Raw genomic sequence first — 19344 nt, forward strand, 5'->3', positions numbered from 1 at the left:
AATCCCTTTCTCAGTCTTTATCTTTATTTTTCTCTCTCTTTTTTCTCATTCTCTATTTTTTCTATCTTTTTGTTCTACAAAAAATAAAATTAACAAAATAATATAATTCAAATAAAAAATATTATTATTATATACATATTTGTTTATTTTTTTATTTAGTTTTAAATTTTTACTGTTTATCTTTCTAATTTATATTTTTATTTTTCTTCTTTTAAATATTTATTAAATATAATTTAGAGAGAATACTAATGTTACGATTAAAAGTTAAAATCAAGATTCAATTATTTAAAAAAATTAATTTTGAGTTAATTTTATAACTATCAATACAATTTTTTTCATGCTAATATTTAATTATATTTTTATATACATAGAAAAAAATATTATTTTTAAATAACAAATATAAAAATTAATTATTTCTATTTGTGCAATCGACTTAACACCTAATCAAAAGTATACAAGTTAAATCATTTCAAATTTTAGATAACGAATATTAAAATTAATTATTAGTAATAAATCAAACTCTTTCACATAAAAATAATCACTAAAAATTTTATTGTTTGATTTTTTATCTATGGAGATCCTGGTCTTCTTAATCGACGGAGACTTTTGTCTTCTATGATTTTTTTTGTAAAAGTAGTTTAATTTTATAAATTTTTTTGTACTATAATCTATAATATCAGGATAAACCGACATAATTTTAAAAGATTTATATTCCCGTAATGTAATCACAGGTAAAAATACTAGTTGAGTATATATGTCTGATTTATTGAAAAAAATAGATTACTAAAACCGATTAATAACTTCTTTAGAGTTGATACACTTAACATACACTAGATTAAGAAAAAACGAACAATACATAACAACATGTTATTTTTTATTAATCAAATTATTATAATTCAACTTAATTTTAACAAAACAACTTAACATTATAATTTCAATCTTATCACGTGCATGACACGGGTTATTACACTTATTATTACACGGATTATTAATAAATTTTCCTAAACATATTTGGTCACGATCTAATTAGACATATCAGATATTATATATATTATCAATTAATATTTTACAACATCAATCTTTGAAAAAAATTGCTAATACTTAATAGAGTGACTGGAGGATAAATATAATTAATTCGCAATATTTAAAAGACTAATTTGATTGAACAAAATTTTCAAAAAAAATAAATTTAAAAAATATCTTATCTTCTAAAAATTAATTTGACTATTAACCCTCGTAATGTTCTATCATACCTAAAATGTCCAACCCATTTTTCTGACCAATAATAATATTCGATCACTTTTGACACTTATGTTAGTAATTATAATTTTATTTGACAATTGTGATTGATATAAAGAATTGCAGAAAAAAAAAAACTGATTTTATTAAACTTATAATAGAAATTGCTAATTTCTGAGTTAAAGTCATTAGAATATTTTAATAAATTAATATAATATTTAATCTCCATTAACGAATTTTGATCCTTAGGATTAGTATTTTCAAAATTCATGTACCAAGTATCAACCAAATACATAATTTAATTTTGTAAATAGTTAGAAATATTCCATAAAAAGACACAAGAAAGGATTAGTTTCATGGTTTAAAGAAGTTAAATTCAAGAGAAACTGTGTCAAAAAACTGTTTGGTTTACATGAATGCTAGCAATATGGTATGGTCTTCAGGGATTTTAGTTCATTGGCTCCAATATTTTCTCTTTTAATAAAATTGACACAATATCAATGAATTACAATGGTTCTAGAACAAGAAGACCAGTTTGTATGGAGTAATTTACATCATTCATTAAATCAATCTTATAAATATAATTATACTTCCATATATACAAAAGTAGAAAGATCACTAAAAATGAATAATTATTACAAAATTCCACATTGTCTAGTGATGTATATATCATGAATTAATGTAACAATAATGTAGTAATAACAACACCAACACCATTTACAAACTATCACTGTACTTCATTAACAAGCTAAGGATTGCGAATAGAATTTAACAAAGGGATCGGATAACACTAGTGGTATTGGTCAATATCAAAGAAAGAGAAAGAAATACATATTTGCTATATTATCATCCAAACAAAATTTTCAATCATATATTCACGAGGAATAGTAATTATGTATGCATTATTTTTTTAGTATATTATTTTTATATTCTTATTTTTGGTATTCAAGTAATCAATAAAAATTAAAAAAGTTATATTTCATATCATAAAAATAAGATGTGCAAAAAAATATAAATAAAAATATATAGTACAAATAAATTATTTTTATATATTTACTTTTGAAATAAAAGCTACCCACATTTAAATCATATTAGCATCACCTCAGTTTTGATCAAAATTATATGATTTACGTTAATTTATAAATTAGTCTAACAAACTTTTCAATCATATATTCACGGCTCACAAAGAATACAAATGATATATAATATATACATTATTTTTTAGTATATTTATCACGGCCTAAAATAAGTCATGATCAGCGCTCAGAAAAATAATCTCCAAGCAAGCCTAACTGACTCAAATATAAGTTGAATAAGAAAATTACATATTTTTAACAAACAAAAAATAAAATAAATATGAGTAGATCCTGCCTGTGACATATGGAGCAGATGACGTGTAAGAACTCAACAACGAATAGATATCCATTGCAGATCATTACTCTTGAATAGAAAGGCTCACATAATCAAATATTTATTCCTGAAAATTATTTTTAGAAAAACGGAGTGAATTTTGCAACCCAGTGACTAAATAGTATATCTATAATTCACATGAGACCATATAAACATAATTTTAGTTAGAAGATAATAATTTATATAAATAAGTGAATCAATAAGAGAATTCTCATACAGAAATCAAATCAAAAGTCCACACTTGGGCGGCTCCACCTCTATGGGTAGCCCTTTCCTCTTGTGTGTCCTAACAGAATAACAGATCTAACGTGTGGCCTACACGTTAGGCTGGCAACACCCCTGCTAGCTGGAGTCTGAGTTAGATGCATCTAAGTTAACGTCATAACAGCTGTTAACTACGGTTTTCTAATACGAGCCTCCCAAACCAATTCAAAACATATAATTTCAAATACAACAAATATTTGATCTTTCAAATATATAAGGTATTGAATCAAATCAAATCATATTATACTTTCTCATCAGAACCCTTTCCAATCATACTTTTTTCAATCATAACACATTTCAAATATATTTCACAATCTTTAAACTAAGTGAATACCAACAAATATTTCAATGCTTCAAAAACAGATATTCAAGTAAATTCAAATATTTTATAATAATGTAAAATTTCAACAAAAATATATATGGTCTCAAAAACAAATATTCAAGTAAGATCAAATAATTTAAAATAATGCAAAACTTCATCAAAAATATATATGGTCTCATGTATAGTTCCGAAAGTATAAACTTCATCAAAATGAATTATTCAATTTTAATAAATCAATTATTCTAATCAATTTAAAACCGTTCTAGACAAATACAGTGAGTATAATTCAAAGATCATAATAGATATATGTCAAAATAATTATAGATGCACAATCAAACAATTATAAATGTAAAGCCTACTCACAAATTGGTCCCAAGGGACCGAAGAAACCAAACTAGAGTGCCAAGATAAAAGGTGAGGAAGGTTGAAGTAGAATGGAATGAAAGAGCACGAAATTTGGACCAAGGTAGTAGCAACAACTTTGATTCCTCACTGCAGCAACTTCAACAATAGCCCTAGTATCAATAACATAGAACAACCACAGTAATAATGGCGCGAATCTAATAGCCTACAGTGGTTTAAACTAAGCAAAGACAAAAAGGGACAGCAAACATGATAGGACAGAGTCAATAATAGAGCTTTATGGCAAGACAAGGCAGAATAAGTTTAGTCTTACCAAAGGAAATAAGAGGATGGAGCATCAGCAGCTCCGGTGACCCCCCACCGGCAAGGACAGAACAGGCATAAGCAAAGCTAAGCTAGGACAAACTTGCAAAGTTTCCAACAGTAGCTTCCGACGATATCAGCACGGTTCCCGGTGACCAGAGGCGCGGTGGCGCAGCCTGTAGCAACGATGGAGGCGTACCAGCTCCCCTCTCCTTGCAAGACTCTCCTCTCTCTGGCCATTGTCTTTCTCTCTCCTCAGCGAGCTCCTCTCTCTCTCTCTTCGAAGCCCCATATCCACAGCCGTGACGGCGACGACGAAGCTCCTTTTCTAGCGGCAGCAACAAGGCGCGGCCACGACAAGATGTCATTCCCTCCCTCTGTTCTGTGTCGCGTTTTTCTCTTTCACATGCGGTGGCTTTTTGTGGCGGTGATGGAGTCCTCGACGATGGCAGTGGAAGCTCCGGCTGCGGTAGGGACGGTCTCTAGGAGCGACGGCGGGACAGCACCACCTCGTGCTTCTTCCTTTCTCCTCCCATTTCTTGTTTCAAGCTCCTTCTCCCTCTCTCTTCCTGATCCACGACAACAACGGCGACGGCGGCTCCCAGCCCGCCGGCGCCGTCCCTTCCTCCCCTCTCTTCTTCTTCCCGATCCTCACTCTCTCTGCTTCTCCTGTGTGTGTATCTGTGTAGCGTGTGAGGTGAGAGTTAAAAGTGTGAGTTAATTTTGAAATTAGGGTTAGATTTGGGAAAAAAATAATAAGAGTATTGTAGGAATTTTACAATATTATTTTCATATTTTTATTTGTGGTATTAATAGTAACTAATAAAAAATAAAAAATATATTTTGTATCATAAAAATAAGATGTGCAAAAAATATAAACAAAAAATAATATAAATAAATTGTTTCTATATATTCATTTTTGAAATAAAAACTACCAAAACTTAAATCATATATATTAATATCACCTCAATTCTGAAAATTAATTGTATAAAATTAAGTTGATTCACACGCTTATTTATAAACTAGTCTAAACTGTTACACAATAAATCACTAATCATTGACAATTCCAAGTCCTCCACAATGCAAGACTCAACTTTTCAATTCAGATTAAATGTATTATTAGAAATACGAAAAATAATAATAACAAATTAATAAGTCCATATACTACATAGATAATAATTATCTAGAAAAGCCTAACTAAAATGACTAATGAGATTGACATTACAAAGACAAGGGGATTTAGCTTCACCACATACACATAATTGATTAAAAATTATTCCAAGTCTTCACACCAAATTAAGGGTTCAACATTCTAATTTGTCATTACTTATCTACATAATTTTCTAACGTAACAAATGGGATAGAAAACATATATAAGAAATAAGAATGAATAATGTCCATATATATTATATAATATAATTTGAAAAAGTCTAGAAGATCAGTATTTTTATTAAAATTTAGTCAACACTTAACCAGCAAAAAATAGTGAGTAATTTTATATTATTAGATGTAATCTCACACCATTAAAAATATTAACAATAACTAATTAATGACTATAAATTACAAAATTTGCTGGCCCTAAGACTCCTGGTATAATTTTTTAGAAACCTAGTTATATATTGACTATATTACAAAGGAGTCTTCACTGTGTGTTTGATAGATATTCTTTTGTGAGAAAGCACTAAGAATCAATCTTTTTAAGTCTTTGCACTAGGTTCTACTTTCTATTTTAATTAAGGTGATTTATTATTTCTATCAAATTATATAAAAAAAAGTGATATATCATATATGTATTATTTTTTCTTTGTTCCATGTATATGTATAAAAAAGAGAATATGTGGGAACTGAAAGACAAAATAGTAGAAAAGAGAAAATGATTTAAGAGCGAGAATGCGACATAAAAATTGGTACTATAGAAAAAATTATTTGAGAAAATATTGACATAAATAATTTAGAGCAAAAACATAGAAGATCGAAATATAAATGAATCACACACGCATATTATAAAGTCATCTTATCATCATTATATAAAGTCTAAAGTCCTCCTTCAAAAGAAGCTTACATTTTCTTAGCCCGTGATGTTACCTAAAGATGAAGACAAGTAGCTAGTAATTTTCAATTGATGTTTAATTTTCTTATAGTAGTAATAATAATATAATATTTTGACAATATTTGATTAAATATCAATGTCTAATTTAATTTTTTTTTTATATTTAGTGGATAGATTAAACACACATGCTTATTAATTCTAATTTTTTAAATTTATGTTAATAGTTTAAAAATAAGAGAAAGGTTAGGTGATAATTGGTATTCTCTCTTTTTTTTTTGTCTTACATTTGAATCAACACTACCCAGTTCTTTATTTTTTTTCCACTAAAATTGTTGATCCTCTAATATTACCTAAAAATAATTAATGTATAATAATATAAAAGCATCTCTAATGAAATATTTTTAGAGTATCACTTTTGATTTTCAATAAGTGAATTAATTTAAAATTAAAATTTATATTGGAGTTGACGATGAAATGAAACTGATTAATACAGCATCATCTTAATGAAAAAATAATAAAATTTTATTATTCGTATAATTATATTAATAAAATAATTAAAAAACATAAAATTCTAATTAAATTAAAACTAAACATTGGAGAGACAAGTTTTATTTTTAATTTTAAATTACTATTTATGACAAATAATTTTATAAATATTCAAAATGAAATTAAAATTGAAATTAGCATTGGAGATGCTTTAGCGATCACCATAATATTAGTTAAGATTGACAGATTTTTAGTATAAACTCAAAATCAATGCTCATGGGTTCAAATCACAGAAGAAGAAGAAAAAAATGAGTGAAAATTTGAAAAGACTCATAAAATTAAATGCCTCAATTTCTTTACAAAAACATATAGATTTGTATATATACGTATCAGGTGTATATATATATTGCATAATTTAAGTCATATTATTATAAGAAAAATGAAATAAAAACTAAGCAAAGACGGGCACAATTTATAGTAGGGTAAGAATTATTTTAGTAATAAAATTTACTACTATCTAGTAGTAGTTTTGATTTACTTTCTGTCGATCACATATTTTGAATCTTACTTTTGTAAAATGGCTTGAATATATGTATTTTATTTATTTTACTAAATTATATTATTTTATCCTAGCTCTAAAAAATCTATTATTTTTCTTTTGAATTTGTTCCTTGTTCTTGCTTCTTACCCAAAATATCATTTTTATTTTTATTAAATATATCACCTTACTTAATAATTCCTCGATCAGTAATAAAAAAAATGGAGTAATTAAAAGTGATATTAAAGAACTAGAAGATGCAAACAGATATTTTGAATACATACACTTTATCCCACTATATATATGAATATTGGGTCTCGGAGTTCCCCATCGAGAACATTACACAAAATTCTCTATATTCTTATTTGGAAGAAACTAGAAATGATGAGCAATTACTTTTTGAAATGGGATTATGCATTATTAGTGGTGCTTATTATGTTGTATGATGCAGGATTAATCCATGGGGAAGTCACATGCTTAGAGAATGAGAGGCAAGCACTCCTCCGCTTCAAACAAAGCATAGATGATCCTTGGGGCATGCTGTCAACATGGAGGGGCGATGATTGTTGCAAATGGCAGGGAATTACATGCCGCAACCAAACTGGTCATGTACTCCGCCTTCATCTCCGTGGATCATATTCACATCATTTATCTGGTCAAGCCAATATCTCCACCTTGATTGACTTGCAATATCTTCAACATTTAGATCTCAGTTACAATGATTTTGTTAACAGTTATATCTCAGAACATATTGGCTTGTTTTCCAAGTTAAAATATCTCAATATCTCAGATGCTGATTTTGCTGGGAGTATTCCTTATCAACTAGGGAATTTGTCTCAACTGCAATACCTTGATATCAGTGATAATGATTTTGGTGGAGAAATCCCTCCTCAACTAGGCAAGCTTACATATTTACAGTATATGGATCTGAGCTACAATTATGTTGATGGAGTTATCCCATATCAACTCAAACACTTGGGACAACTACAATATCTCTGTCTTCAAGGGAATAGTGAACTTTCAGGAGCAATCCCTTTTCAAAGTGGTGATCTTCCATTGCTGCAAACTCTCAAGCTCCACGGTGACTTTGTTCTCGAAAGTAAAGGTGCAGAATGGGTGTCTAATCTCTCCTTTTTAAATACTCTTGACCTCACGTCAATGAGTCTTGGCAACTCTCACCAGTGGCTTCAAATGATTCGTAAGCATATTCCAAACTTAACAGAGCTGAGGTTGTCGGATTGTAGTCTTTCTGATAATGATGTTCAATTTTTATTTGATATTCATTCTAATTATTCTTCCACTACTTCCCTTACCATCCTTGATTTCTCTGACAATTTATTGACATCATCCACATTTCAATTGTTGTCCAACTTCAGCGCTAACCTTCGGGAGCTTTATCTTTCACAAAATAGTATTGTTTTGTCACAATCTCATTACCCAAACTTTCCTTCTCTAGTGAGCCTTGACCTTTCTTATAATAATCTCACTTCATTAGTGTTTCAAGGAAATTTCAACTTAGGCTCCAACCTTGAAATGCTTGATTTGTCAAATTGCAGTCTTATGGATATAAGTTTTCTGGTGTCATCTACTTCCATTGTGAATTCTTCATCTTCTCTTGTTAGGCTTCATCTCTCCTTTAACCTGTTGACATCGTCAAATATATTCCACTGGATTTTCAACTTCACAGCCAATCTTCACACCCTTTCTCTTGGTTACAACTTGTTAGAAGGTCCTGTTCCACTAGGTTTTGACAAAGCAATGAAATCTCTTGAATATCTCGATCTCTCTCATAACAATCTGCAAGGAGAGATTCCCCATTTCTTTGGAAACATTTGCACACTACAGTCACTATACTTGTCATATAACAACTTGAGTGGGGACTTTTCAAGATTCATTCAAAATTCTTCATGGTGCAACAGACACATATTTCAGGAGCTAGACTTGTCCTACAATCGAATCAATGGTGTGATACCTAAAAGCATCGGATTGTTATCTGAGTTGGAAGCTATGTCCCTAGAAGGGAATTCTTTGAAGGGTGAAATCACTGAATCACATCTCAAAGGCTTTTCCAAATTAAAATACTTGTTCTTGTCTCACAACTCAATATCCATAAAGTTTTTCCCTGGCTGGATTCCTCCTTTTCAGTTAATATCTTTGAGTCTAGCATCTTGCAAGTTGGGTCCTAACTTTCCAAGTTGGCTACACACTCAAAATTACTTATCTTATCTGGATATTTCTAATGCGGGGATTCATGGCTCTGTGCCGGAATGGTTTTGGTATAAGGTTCAATTTCTTGAGTATTATTTGAATATGTCTCACAATAATTTTACAGGTGCTATTCCAAATTTATCACTAAGGCTCCCAAACGGAGGATCTACAGATTTGAGTTCAAATCAATTCGAGGGTGTAATTCCATCGTTTTTGCTATATTCTTCTTGGTTGATTCTCTCTAGAAACAAATTTTCAAATGTATCATCTCTGTTGTGTCAAGAGAACAACATTGGTAGCAAATTGGGCACTCTAGATTTATCAAACAATCAATTGAAGGGTTCATTGCCTGATTGTTGGAAATCTTTAAGCTTGCTATTGTTTCTTGATCTAAGTAATAATAACTTGACAGGGAAGATTCCACCATCCATGGGCTCCCTTGTCAAATTGGAAGCTTTGGTTTTACGAAGCAATGGATTCATTGGCAAACTACCTTCTAGTTTGAAGAACTGCACCACTTTATTTTTGTTGGATGTCAGTGAAAATTTGCTGTCAGGTCCAATACCCTCTTGGATCGGTGAGAGTCTACACCAATTGATAGTTTTGAGCATGTCAGGAAATAGTTTCTCTGGAAATCTTTCTAAGCATCTCTGTTACCTGAAGAAAATTCAACTGTTGGATCTTTCAAGAAATAACTTATCAAATGAAATTCCAACATGCTTAAAGAATTTCACTGCAATGTCCAAGAAGAGCATCAACTCAACTGAAACCGCAAGTCTCATATATAGGTACAACAATACTTATTATTATGTGCTTTATGGTGTATATATTTCTAGATATACATTTAACATAACAGTAACGTGGAAAGGTGTTAAATGTGGATTTAAGGATCCAGAGTTGCGTCTTAGTAGCATTGACCTCTCCAGCAATCATTTTACTGGTGAAATCCCAAATGAGATTGTGTACTTGGTTGGGTTAGTTTCTTTGAATCTTTCAAGAAACAATTTGAGTGGAGAAATTCCTTCTGAAATAGGGAACATAACTTCACTAGAATCCTTAGACTTATCAAGAAATCATATATCTGGCACAATCCCTTCAAGTCTTTCCCAGATTGATAGTCTAGGCGTGTTAGAGTTGTCAAACAACTCTCTTTATGGAAGAATCCCACCTGGAAGACACATGGATACCTTTGATGCTTCTAGCTTTGAAGGAAATCCTAATCTTTGTGGTACACAACTTAACAAAACTTGTCCTGGAGACATGCCAGAAGTAAAGCCTGAAGAACCAACAACACATGATGATGCAGATGACAATTCAGACTTTTATGAAGCATTACACATGAGCTTAGGCTTTGGATTTTTCACTGGATTCTGGGGCCTTTTAGGGCCATTGTTGTTTTGGAGGTCTTGGAGAATTGCTTATCTCAGATTCTTGAACAAAGTGGCAGACTACATATATGTGACAGTGGCAGTATATGTAGCAAAATTTCACAAGTGACTCAAAGATTGCAAGGTACAAAGTAATTTCTATCTTTAAACTAATCCATCAAAAAATGTTTCCTTACATATAACAGGAAAATAATAGCTTTTACTCTGTAATTTTTTGTTTTCTTTTGCTCCAAGTTAATGTCTAAAATATAAATTATATTCTTATGCAGAGATGCTCAACACTGAGACTGAGATGAGGGACAAATCATTGGTTGCTATAACTATAGGTGTTTGCACTGAGATATTTGGTTTGTAATTGAAGTTGATGGGTTGTAGATCACTTTCTTTAAATACTTACTATTATGGTGTTCTATAATTTCATTATGTAATGGATTTTCAAGTATATCTATTTTGGATTATGGTGTAAAATATCTAAACTATGAGTAATTTTTTTTTGAATTTAGCTTTCATCAGAACAACGTGATGTATGTACCATCAATTATTCCTTGTAAGCAGGAAATTGTGATTAGATAATTATTGCTATTAAATTTTTGTAAAAATTCTACAACATTCTTAAGCGTTGTAATTATTATTTCATAACAAAATATAAAGAACTAACTTTTAGTTAGACAATTTTAGAGTTTATATTCATAATTTAGAATTTAAGATTAAAAATTTATGATTTAAAATTTAAAATATAAGATAAATAAAACAATTTTTAAAATTTATTGATTGATATTAACCGAAAAAATTTAGTTATCTAGTATTACTCATACCTTGTATCTCTAGGATTTTTTTTTCTTCAAAAAAATTTCAATCAACAAAAAGGTTATAGTTAATTAAAGATTTGACTTCTTCACAATTTTGATGAAAGGTTTGATCAAGAAAACCTAACTATAAGCCCTTTTTTTTTTTTTTTTGTAGATTAAACACTCTAAACGCTCAAGCTAAGCAAAACACTACCGCTGATTTAGTATTGTTTATACTTCAAAAATTATTAGTTCAGTTATGTTTGATATATAAAATAATGTAAAGTTGCTTTTAACAATTATAATATAAGCAAAAAGAATAGTGTTTGATGAAGTTATTTTAAATTCTAAAATTATCAAATTATACATAAATAAAATAATAAATTAAAATATTTATTAAGATATAAGATTATATATTAAACTTTTAACATTAAAAGCCATAAATATATCTCTAGAAGTAATTTCTACTTAGTAGTTCTTCCAAAAACATCAATATAATACATCCTATTCATTCCACTATACACATTCAAATTGTGAAACCTCTCAATTGACGCACTAACAAACCATGAAAGAGATAGGGTAATGTTAGGTAGACAAAATAAACAGTCAAAACTTGCCTTATTTAGCATTAATTAATTGTCGCAACAATTAATGAATGCTAAATAAGACAAGTTATGACTGTTTTTGCCTGATTTTCTTTGATTATCAAACATTTTCGATTGAGAAATATTAGAGGGCTATCAAAAATTTATTGTTTTTGGTTATTAATTAATTATTAATGTTTAAAAATGTGAGATAAAGTATGTTTTGAATTACTAAATTAAAAAAATTGAATTAATAACTAAATAATAACTAAAATCAATAAATTTTATTTTTCGGCAAGTCCATTATCCCCACCAAAATCTATGAGGATGATTCCACGCCACAAGCAAACAATGATATACACCCAAACCAACAAAGTAGTGCTAAAATCAACATAATTTTAGTAATCCATTGAATTTTTTTAAAAAGAAATCGATACGTTGATGGTGTAAAAGCTTTATGCAATCGTTCAATTACATGTATTTTTTTAAATAATTATTCATGCTATCAATATAAAAATTAATTATTTTTGTTAACATGACATTATTTAATCAAATATATATGTAAAATTGTTTTATATTAACAATATATCAAAATTAAATTATAAAAAAATACAACATAAAAGATATCCCTAATATTTGTGAGAATATAAGTCCTCTCATGTTTAAACATATGATAGTGCTGTGTTTTGTGTTCTTCTTTTTTGTAACTGATCTGAATTTCATTATACACGGGCAAGTGGTCTTATAAGATAACTTAATATTAGAGGCTTAACTAGTATTTTTATCCGTAATACTAATACGGGAATATAAATCTTTTAAAATTATATCGATCTTGATATTATAGATTATGACACAAAAAATTTATAAGATTAAACTACTTTTATAAAATGGTCGTAAGGGACAAAAGTCCCCATCGGTTAAGAAGAACAGAGTCTTAAACAAAATTAAATAATAAGTTTTTTAGTTATTATTTTTAAATGAAAGAGTTTAATTTTTTTACTTAATTTTCACATTTGTTATATAAAATTTGGTTAGCAAATTAGAATTAAGAAAATTCAGGATCAACTAAAATGCACAAAACCAGATAGCAGAAGCTCCACCGAGGACAACAATGATGGCGTTACTTGTGGTGAGGAGGAGATGAGCGACGACGCAACGAACCCTCAAATCGAAGCCAATAAACCTAATCAAAGAAGAGCGCTCCTTCCAAGGCAGCAACAAGGACATTGCCGCCAGAGGAGAGCGTTGTGGATGAAATCGCAGATCTCATGCTGCAGTTTCTTCTTGGTTCTCACATTGCGATAGAAGTTCCATTGAATAGCACCATGTTTATTAGTGAAATAAAAGTGTTTTTATATCAGTGAAGCAGAGCAGGTAATGGCATTTAAATCCGCCAAAATCCGCCAAAAACACCAAAACACTACCGCTTTCTATGAGTAAATTATGGCAGCTGCATAAACCGCCTGAAGTTATGAATATAACGGCGGTTTTATAAAACCGCCATTATGTTGATGCCATTTTATATCCATTTTTTTGTAGTGAGAGCCATGCTGTCCATGCTTTCCACGAAGCGGCTGAAGTCTACTTGGTTGGTTTGTTTGAAGACACCAACTTATGTGCCATCCATGCCAAGAGGTCACCATAATGCCTAAATACATTCAGCTTGTTCGCCGCATCCGTGGTGAACGTACTTAGGCTGATTGATTTTATACTCCTTGATCGTTTCGGAATACACCTTGTATTACTAGTTTAGTATTGTTCAAGTTTCCTATGCCATTGTATAGTTCTTGACAACCTTTTAGGTTTCAATTGATGTCTCTAAAATGATTATTTTGGTTATGGTACAATAGATCATAAAAAGATACTACTAATGGAATGATTTGATTACTGGTGTAAGACGGTTTATTTTGGATTTAGCTCTTAATAATTAATATTAACTTTGATACAATTCTGAATGTGTTGGGTATTTGATATGTGAATTTCAGTAGAATTTCTTTTTCAACATGACAGCAATGATAATGAGCTTTGTGATTTAATGGCCGTATCTCTTGTTATTGCCACGCTTTAAAAGGGTGGCCGTATCTAACCCTATTGCCACGTTTTTAAAGTGTGGCCGTATCTAACCCTACAGCTACACTTTTAAAGCGTGGCCGTATCTCTCTATTACCACGGTCGTATCTCCCTCTATTGCTACGCTTTAAAAGCGTGGCCATATCTCCCATCTACGGCCACGCTTTTAAATGTGACAATTTATAAAAAACGTGGCAAAAAAAAAGCGTGGTGATAGATCTAAAAAAGCGTGGCGGTAACTCAAAAAACGTGGCGAAAAATTATCGCCACACTTTTTCAGTTTTTTGCCACGCTTTAAAAGCGTGGCAATAGAACTGTTTTCTTGTAGTGATTTCAACCTATTCCAGTATTTTTTAAATAGATAGTTATATTAATATACCCAAAAATAAGATATAATTATGATTACATGTAAGATTGAATATAGGAACTAATATAATATATATTTTATTAGCTCGGTTTGATTTATTCTCTTGTAATAATTGAAATCGCTGTTCGAGCTCAAAAGTATTTAGCAAATGATAGTTTTATTAATTATTATGACTACACATTGTCAAATATTTTATATTTTCAAAATTATTTATTTATGCAAATATATATAGACCATATATTTAATTAGTCAAACGTGATTTGTATGCATACTTAAGTGTGTGAAAGTGCTAGAAAGACTTCAAATTCCAAGTCTTAAGTCTTAACACGATATATGAACCTAAATAATTTTTCAAAGAGAAATTAATGGATCGTGTATGTGCGCATTATTATTCTCGTATCACTCTCTCATTTGCTTTATTCGCTAATATATATAAGAGATAACGACTAATCGTGTATGTACATTTACTAAACCATTGGATTATTTGCTTTTTTCTATGGTTATCATTGTATTGTATAATTTCTAATAATAAAGTCATTTTTATTCAAGTGGAGGGTCCATTTTTTCAAAAATAATATGTACATTTAATAAACCATTGGATTTTTTATGGTTATCATTGTATTGTATAAATTTTAATAAAGTCATTTTTGTTCAATTGGATCCTGTATTTCCTCAAAATAATATATAACCCAGAGATGAAAGCTAATTAGCTAAGGGTAAAGTAGTACACCAAAAAAAAAAAGCTAAGGGTAAAGTAATAATTTTCAAATGACATCTTTTATAACGGTATAGTAGAATCATATTTTTTTAGTTGTACTATTATATTTTTAACTCGACATGTCTATAACTAATTTTTTACATTTGAACTTTATTTAAAGGTTTATTATTAATTAATAAATTACTACATGTACAAAATAAAATTCAAACCCTTAAAATTTGTTTAAAAGGACGAATAAATTGACTACTGAATTAACTCAAATTGGTTATATGACATTATCAATATTCAATATCCATATCAATTTAGATTAGTCTAATAGTTAGCTCACTAATTTATTTTATGAAATAATAGGAGTTTGAATTTTACCTTATGTTGTTGTACATGCAATAACTTATTAAATAGAATTAAGTAATACCGTAAAATGAAAAAATTCAATACTCATATTATTATTATTAGGATTTTTTGTTGTATTGATAATAAAAATTATTGTTTAAAAATATTTTCTAATCCAAAAATATTACGTATATACTGAAATTCAGTTATTAAATCAATTGAAATATATATATATATATATATATATATATATATATATATATATATAAAATTAAATAATTAGCTATTAGATTAATCAAATATGTAACGGTAAAAAAATTAAATTTGTTTATAATAGTATAATAAAATTTTTTTGAGATATCAAATACATATTTTTATACATTATAACTGATTAGTGTTTATTTTTATTTATCAATATCTTTTAAAGTGAAAAAGTTAGTAAAATGATAAAATGAGAAATTAATCCCTCTTAAATTAAGATAATAAAACACACATTTTATAGAAATTATAAAATCAATAGTGATTAACCTTTAATTTTACCATTTTATCAACTTTCTTACCTTAGAAGATCTAAATTCTATTTTTTTATACACTTAATATGATTTTTTCTAATCACATAGATTTATATATAGGTATTGCATAAAATTAAAGTTGAACTCATATCCATAATTATAACAAAAATGAAATCAAAATAAATAAAGATGGCTTTACATCAGTGGCTGATTTAATCTAGGAATAAAATTTACTACTAGCTAGTAGTAGTTGATTTAACACATTTTCTCTCTCTCTCATATTTTAAATCTCAATATTTTTCAAAATGGCTTTTTTTTTGTGACTTTTTCAAAATGGGTTGAATGTGTGTATTTTATTTATTGAACTAAATTATATTATTTTATCCTACTTTGCTCAAGAGAGTTTTTTTTTTTTTTTTTGGGTTCAATAAGTGAAAGAATATTAACACAATAAAAGTGATATTAAAGAACTAGAATACATACACTTTATTCAACTATATAAATGAATATTAAAATATCAAAAAAAAAAAAGAGTAAAAAAGAGAAAGAGGAATAAGCCACAAGTTAAATAGATACATCACTTATTCCTCTTGACTCATATGCTCTTATTGATTCACCTATTCTCTTGGACTAAAACTTATATTTTCTCAATTTTGTGAATGAAAAAGATTATAACCTAAAAAAGTACATAATATATGAACATTGAAATCCTACTAACATGTCTAACTTGATTTAATAGCGGAATAAACACATCAATATTCAAAATCTGATCGCCAATGAAAAAGAAGTAATCATAGCAAAGCACAGAATAATAAAATAAAGCATACATGAAGAAGTTGAAGTTAGTCATTCTTGTTGGAAAGCTGTTGTTGGTTGCTTGGATTCGTCCCACTAGCTAGCTTGGACTCTTTCCTTGGAGACATGCAATCTGTAACATAATATGTCAAGCTCAATACAAAACCCAAGACTGCAATTATTTAAACTAAATGTGCCTCTTAATCCACCTTTTTCTATAATAATAGCAAATATATAATAGTCAAGATAGTAAATACTTTTGTTCTACTAGGGTTTTGTTCTCAGGTCTTAAGAATAACAATTTTTTAAAAAATAAAGAAAATTTATTCACCAAATCCCTAACAATAAGCAACATTATACCTTGGGAGTATGGATTCCCTTGCTGAGCGAGAAAATAAAGGAGTTGTAGAGCACTTCAAGACGGTCGTCCTCTAAGTAAGGCATCGTATCGTAGACTTGATTCACCAGTACACGCACAGATAAGAACCTTTGCTGCTTGTCCTCTTGTACCAACCCTAATTCAACTACTAAAATGGAAAAGGATGGAATGCCTTCTGCGAGACCACCCATGATAATGCATACTTTGCTGTTGCCAAGGTCAACAGCGTTCATTCCTATGGACGTACTATCAAAGTAGGATGGCTGAATCGCCTTACACAACTCATCAAGGAATTGATGCCCACGAACGCAATCATCTTCATTATCCACCAGCAAAGCGTGTATGTCATATTTCACACCATCTTCGCAGGGAAGCCTCCTCAAGTCCCATGTCAGCACCACCCTGCAATTGTCTACATCCCCAAGGGACGACACCAGCACAAGGGGTCCGTGAAACTGACGATCAGAAGAAGAAAATGCGCGCTCCGGTTTTCCCCACGTGAGAGTTCGGGGGTCGTAGGCATAGTAAATGGGTGGTGCGGACCAGCAATGAAAGAAGAGCTTATCATTCAGCACGAAACAGAGAGGGCAAGAACGACCAAGATCAGGGAGCACGGTTGGAGGAATAGACAAGGAATCCCATTTCCCGGAACGGGAACGGGAACTTAGAACCCATAACCCCGTCTCCATTCCTACCGGTGTCTTACGATACCCCACTAAGTAAACGTCATCTTGAATGTTTGCCATGTAAAAGGGGTCGCCGGTCGGTAGCGGAGGGATTGCGCCCGGCACTGCTGCCTCAGAAATGCCCAACGTGTCGCCGCCGACATAGGAGATTTGGTAGATCTTGGTGCCAGAATCGGTTGGACCATCGAGTAAGAAAAGTTTCGAGTGGAAGATAAAGGGATACGACATGCTGGGCTCTGGAAGCTCCAAATGGAAATCAAAGGGAGCCGGCTCAAGATGGGATTTCCAATCCCGAACCTCATTCTTCCCCAATTTTTCTAACTTCTCAATGCGGATGCCAAAGATTTTTTGGTCTGTCACCATCCACAGGCATGCTCCTGTTTCCGCCGACTCCATCATCAACAATATGAACTGAACACAGAGAAGAAAGGATTTATTTGTTTGTTAGATGGCTGGGAGATAGAATGCAGACGCAGTAGGCTATGGTTTCGGTTATAGAATATTGGATTTCCGATTTCCTCACGGATTTCTTTTATTTAAATTAATTGGCCACATCTCGATTTTTGAAAATTGAACACATAGATTTCAATTGTCCAATATATTTACATATTTTTTTAACTAAACAATTAGCTATTAGAATAATCAAATATGTGATAGTAAAATAATCAAATTTGTTTATAGTATAATAAAACTTTTTGAAATGTCAAATTAGGGCTGGAGGTGAGCCGAGCTAGATCAAGCTCAAGCTCGGCTCAGAAAAATTGAGCTTGGCTCACGACTCGACTCGACTCATTAACAATCGAGCTTATTTCTTAAACTCAAGCTCGGCTCACCAAAAGCTCACGAGCTGACTCGAGCTCACGAGCTGCCTCAAATAAGAGAAACATAGATAAATAATCTATAATTTTATATCAATAAATTATAACTTATATATTTTTAAAAATATTTAAAAAGATCAATTTTATATATTGTTTATCTATCAATAAATTATAAATTTTTTATTTATGTCCTATATTAAAATTATATGTAAAAAATAAATATAAATATTAAATAATTAAGATTCTTATAATATATATATAATCGAGCCAGCTCACGAGTTAATGAGCTGAGCTTATCCAAGCTCAAGCTCCACTCATTTAATTTATGAGCTTAATTTCAGGCTCAAGCTTGGCTCACCAACTCACGAGCTTAGCTTATCGAGCTCTTAACAAGTCGAGCTCGAGCTGGCTCATGAACTGGCTTGACTCACCTCCAGCCCTATGTCAAATACATAATTTTTATATATTATAACCAATTAGTGCTTATTTTGTTTTGGATAAAGATCCTCTCAAGTAAAAAAGTTGGTAAAATAATAAAGTGAGAAGTTAATCACTCTTAAATTAAGACAATAAGATACATATTTTATAAAAGTTATAAAATTAATAGTGATTAACTTTTTAGTTTACCACTTTATCAACTTTCTTACTTTAGAGGATCCTAATTCTATTTTTTTATAAATGTAATATGATTTTTTTCTAATCACATAGATTTATATATAGGTA

At 30.1% G+C, this 19344-nt stretch overlaps 2 protein-coding genes and 1 pseudogene across 3 annotated transcripts; 1 reads left to right on the forward strand and 2 right to left on the reverse strand.

The window, feature by feature from the left end:
• Positions 1-3673: 3673 nt before the first annotated feature.
• On the reverse strand, positions 3674-6450 carry LOC148566402 (uncharacterized; annotated as a pseudogene).
• An 811-nt stretch (positions 6451-7261) lies between these two features.
• LOC107644910 (receptor-like protein EIX2) lies at positions 7262-11089 on the forward strand. Of its 2 annotated transcripts, none has more exons than XM_016348864.3 (2): positions 7262-10695; positions 10841-11089. In XM_016348864.3, exon 1 carries the CDS (start codon positions 7279-7281, stop codon positions 10678-10680), a length of 3402 nt encoding a protein of 1133 aa, XP_016204350.2. In that variant the 5' UTR covers positions 7262-7278; the 3' UTR covers positions 10681-10695; positions 10841-11089. The 2 variants fall into 2 exon arrangements, with proteins under 2 accessions (XP_016204350.2, XP_016204351.2); XM_016348865.3 differs by lacking the exon at positions 10841-11089 and having other exon boundaries at positions 7262-9971; positions 10072-10311.
• A 5749-nt stretch (positions 11090-16838) lies between these two features.
• On the reverse strand, positions 16839-18310 carry LOC110262690 (uncharacterized). Its single transcript, XM_021103275.2, has 2 exons — positions 17099-18310; positions 16839-16871 (listed from the first exon to the last, which is right to left on the reverse strand). The coding sequence occupies exons 1-2, from the start codon at positions 18200-18202 to the stop codon at positions 16839-16841; spliced, it is 1137 nt and encodes a 378-aa protein (XP_020958934.1). The 5' UTR covers positions 18203-18310.
• Between the last annotated feature and the right edge of the window lie 1034 nt (positions 18311-19344).

Source organism: Arachis ipaensis, chromosome B5, assembly GCF_059453495.1.
Source record: "Arachis ipaensis isolate K30076 ecotype BB chromosome B5, ASM5945349v1, whole genome shotgun sequence".
Lineage (NCBI taxonomy): Eukaryota > Viridiplantae > Streptophyta > Magnoliopsida > Fabales > Fabaceae > Arachis > Arachis ipaensis.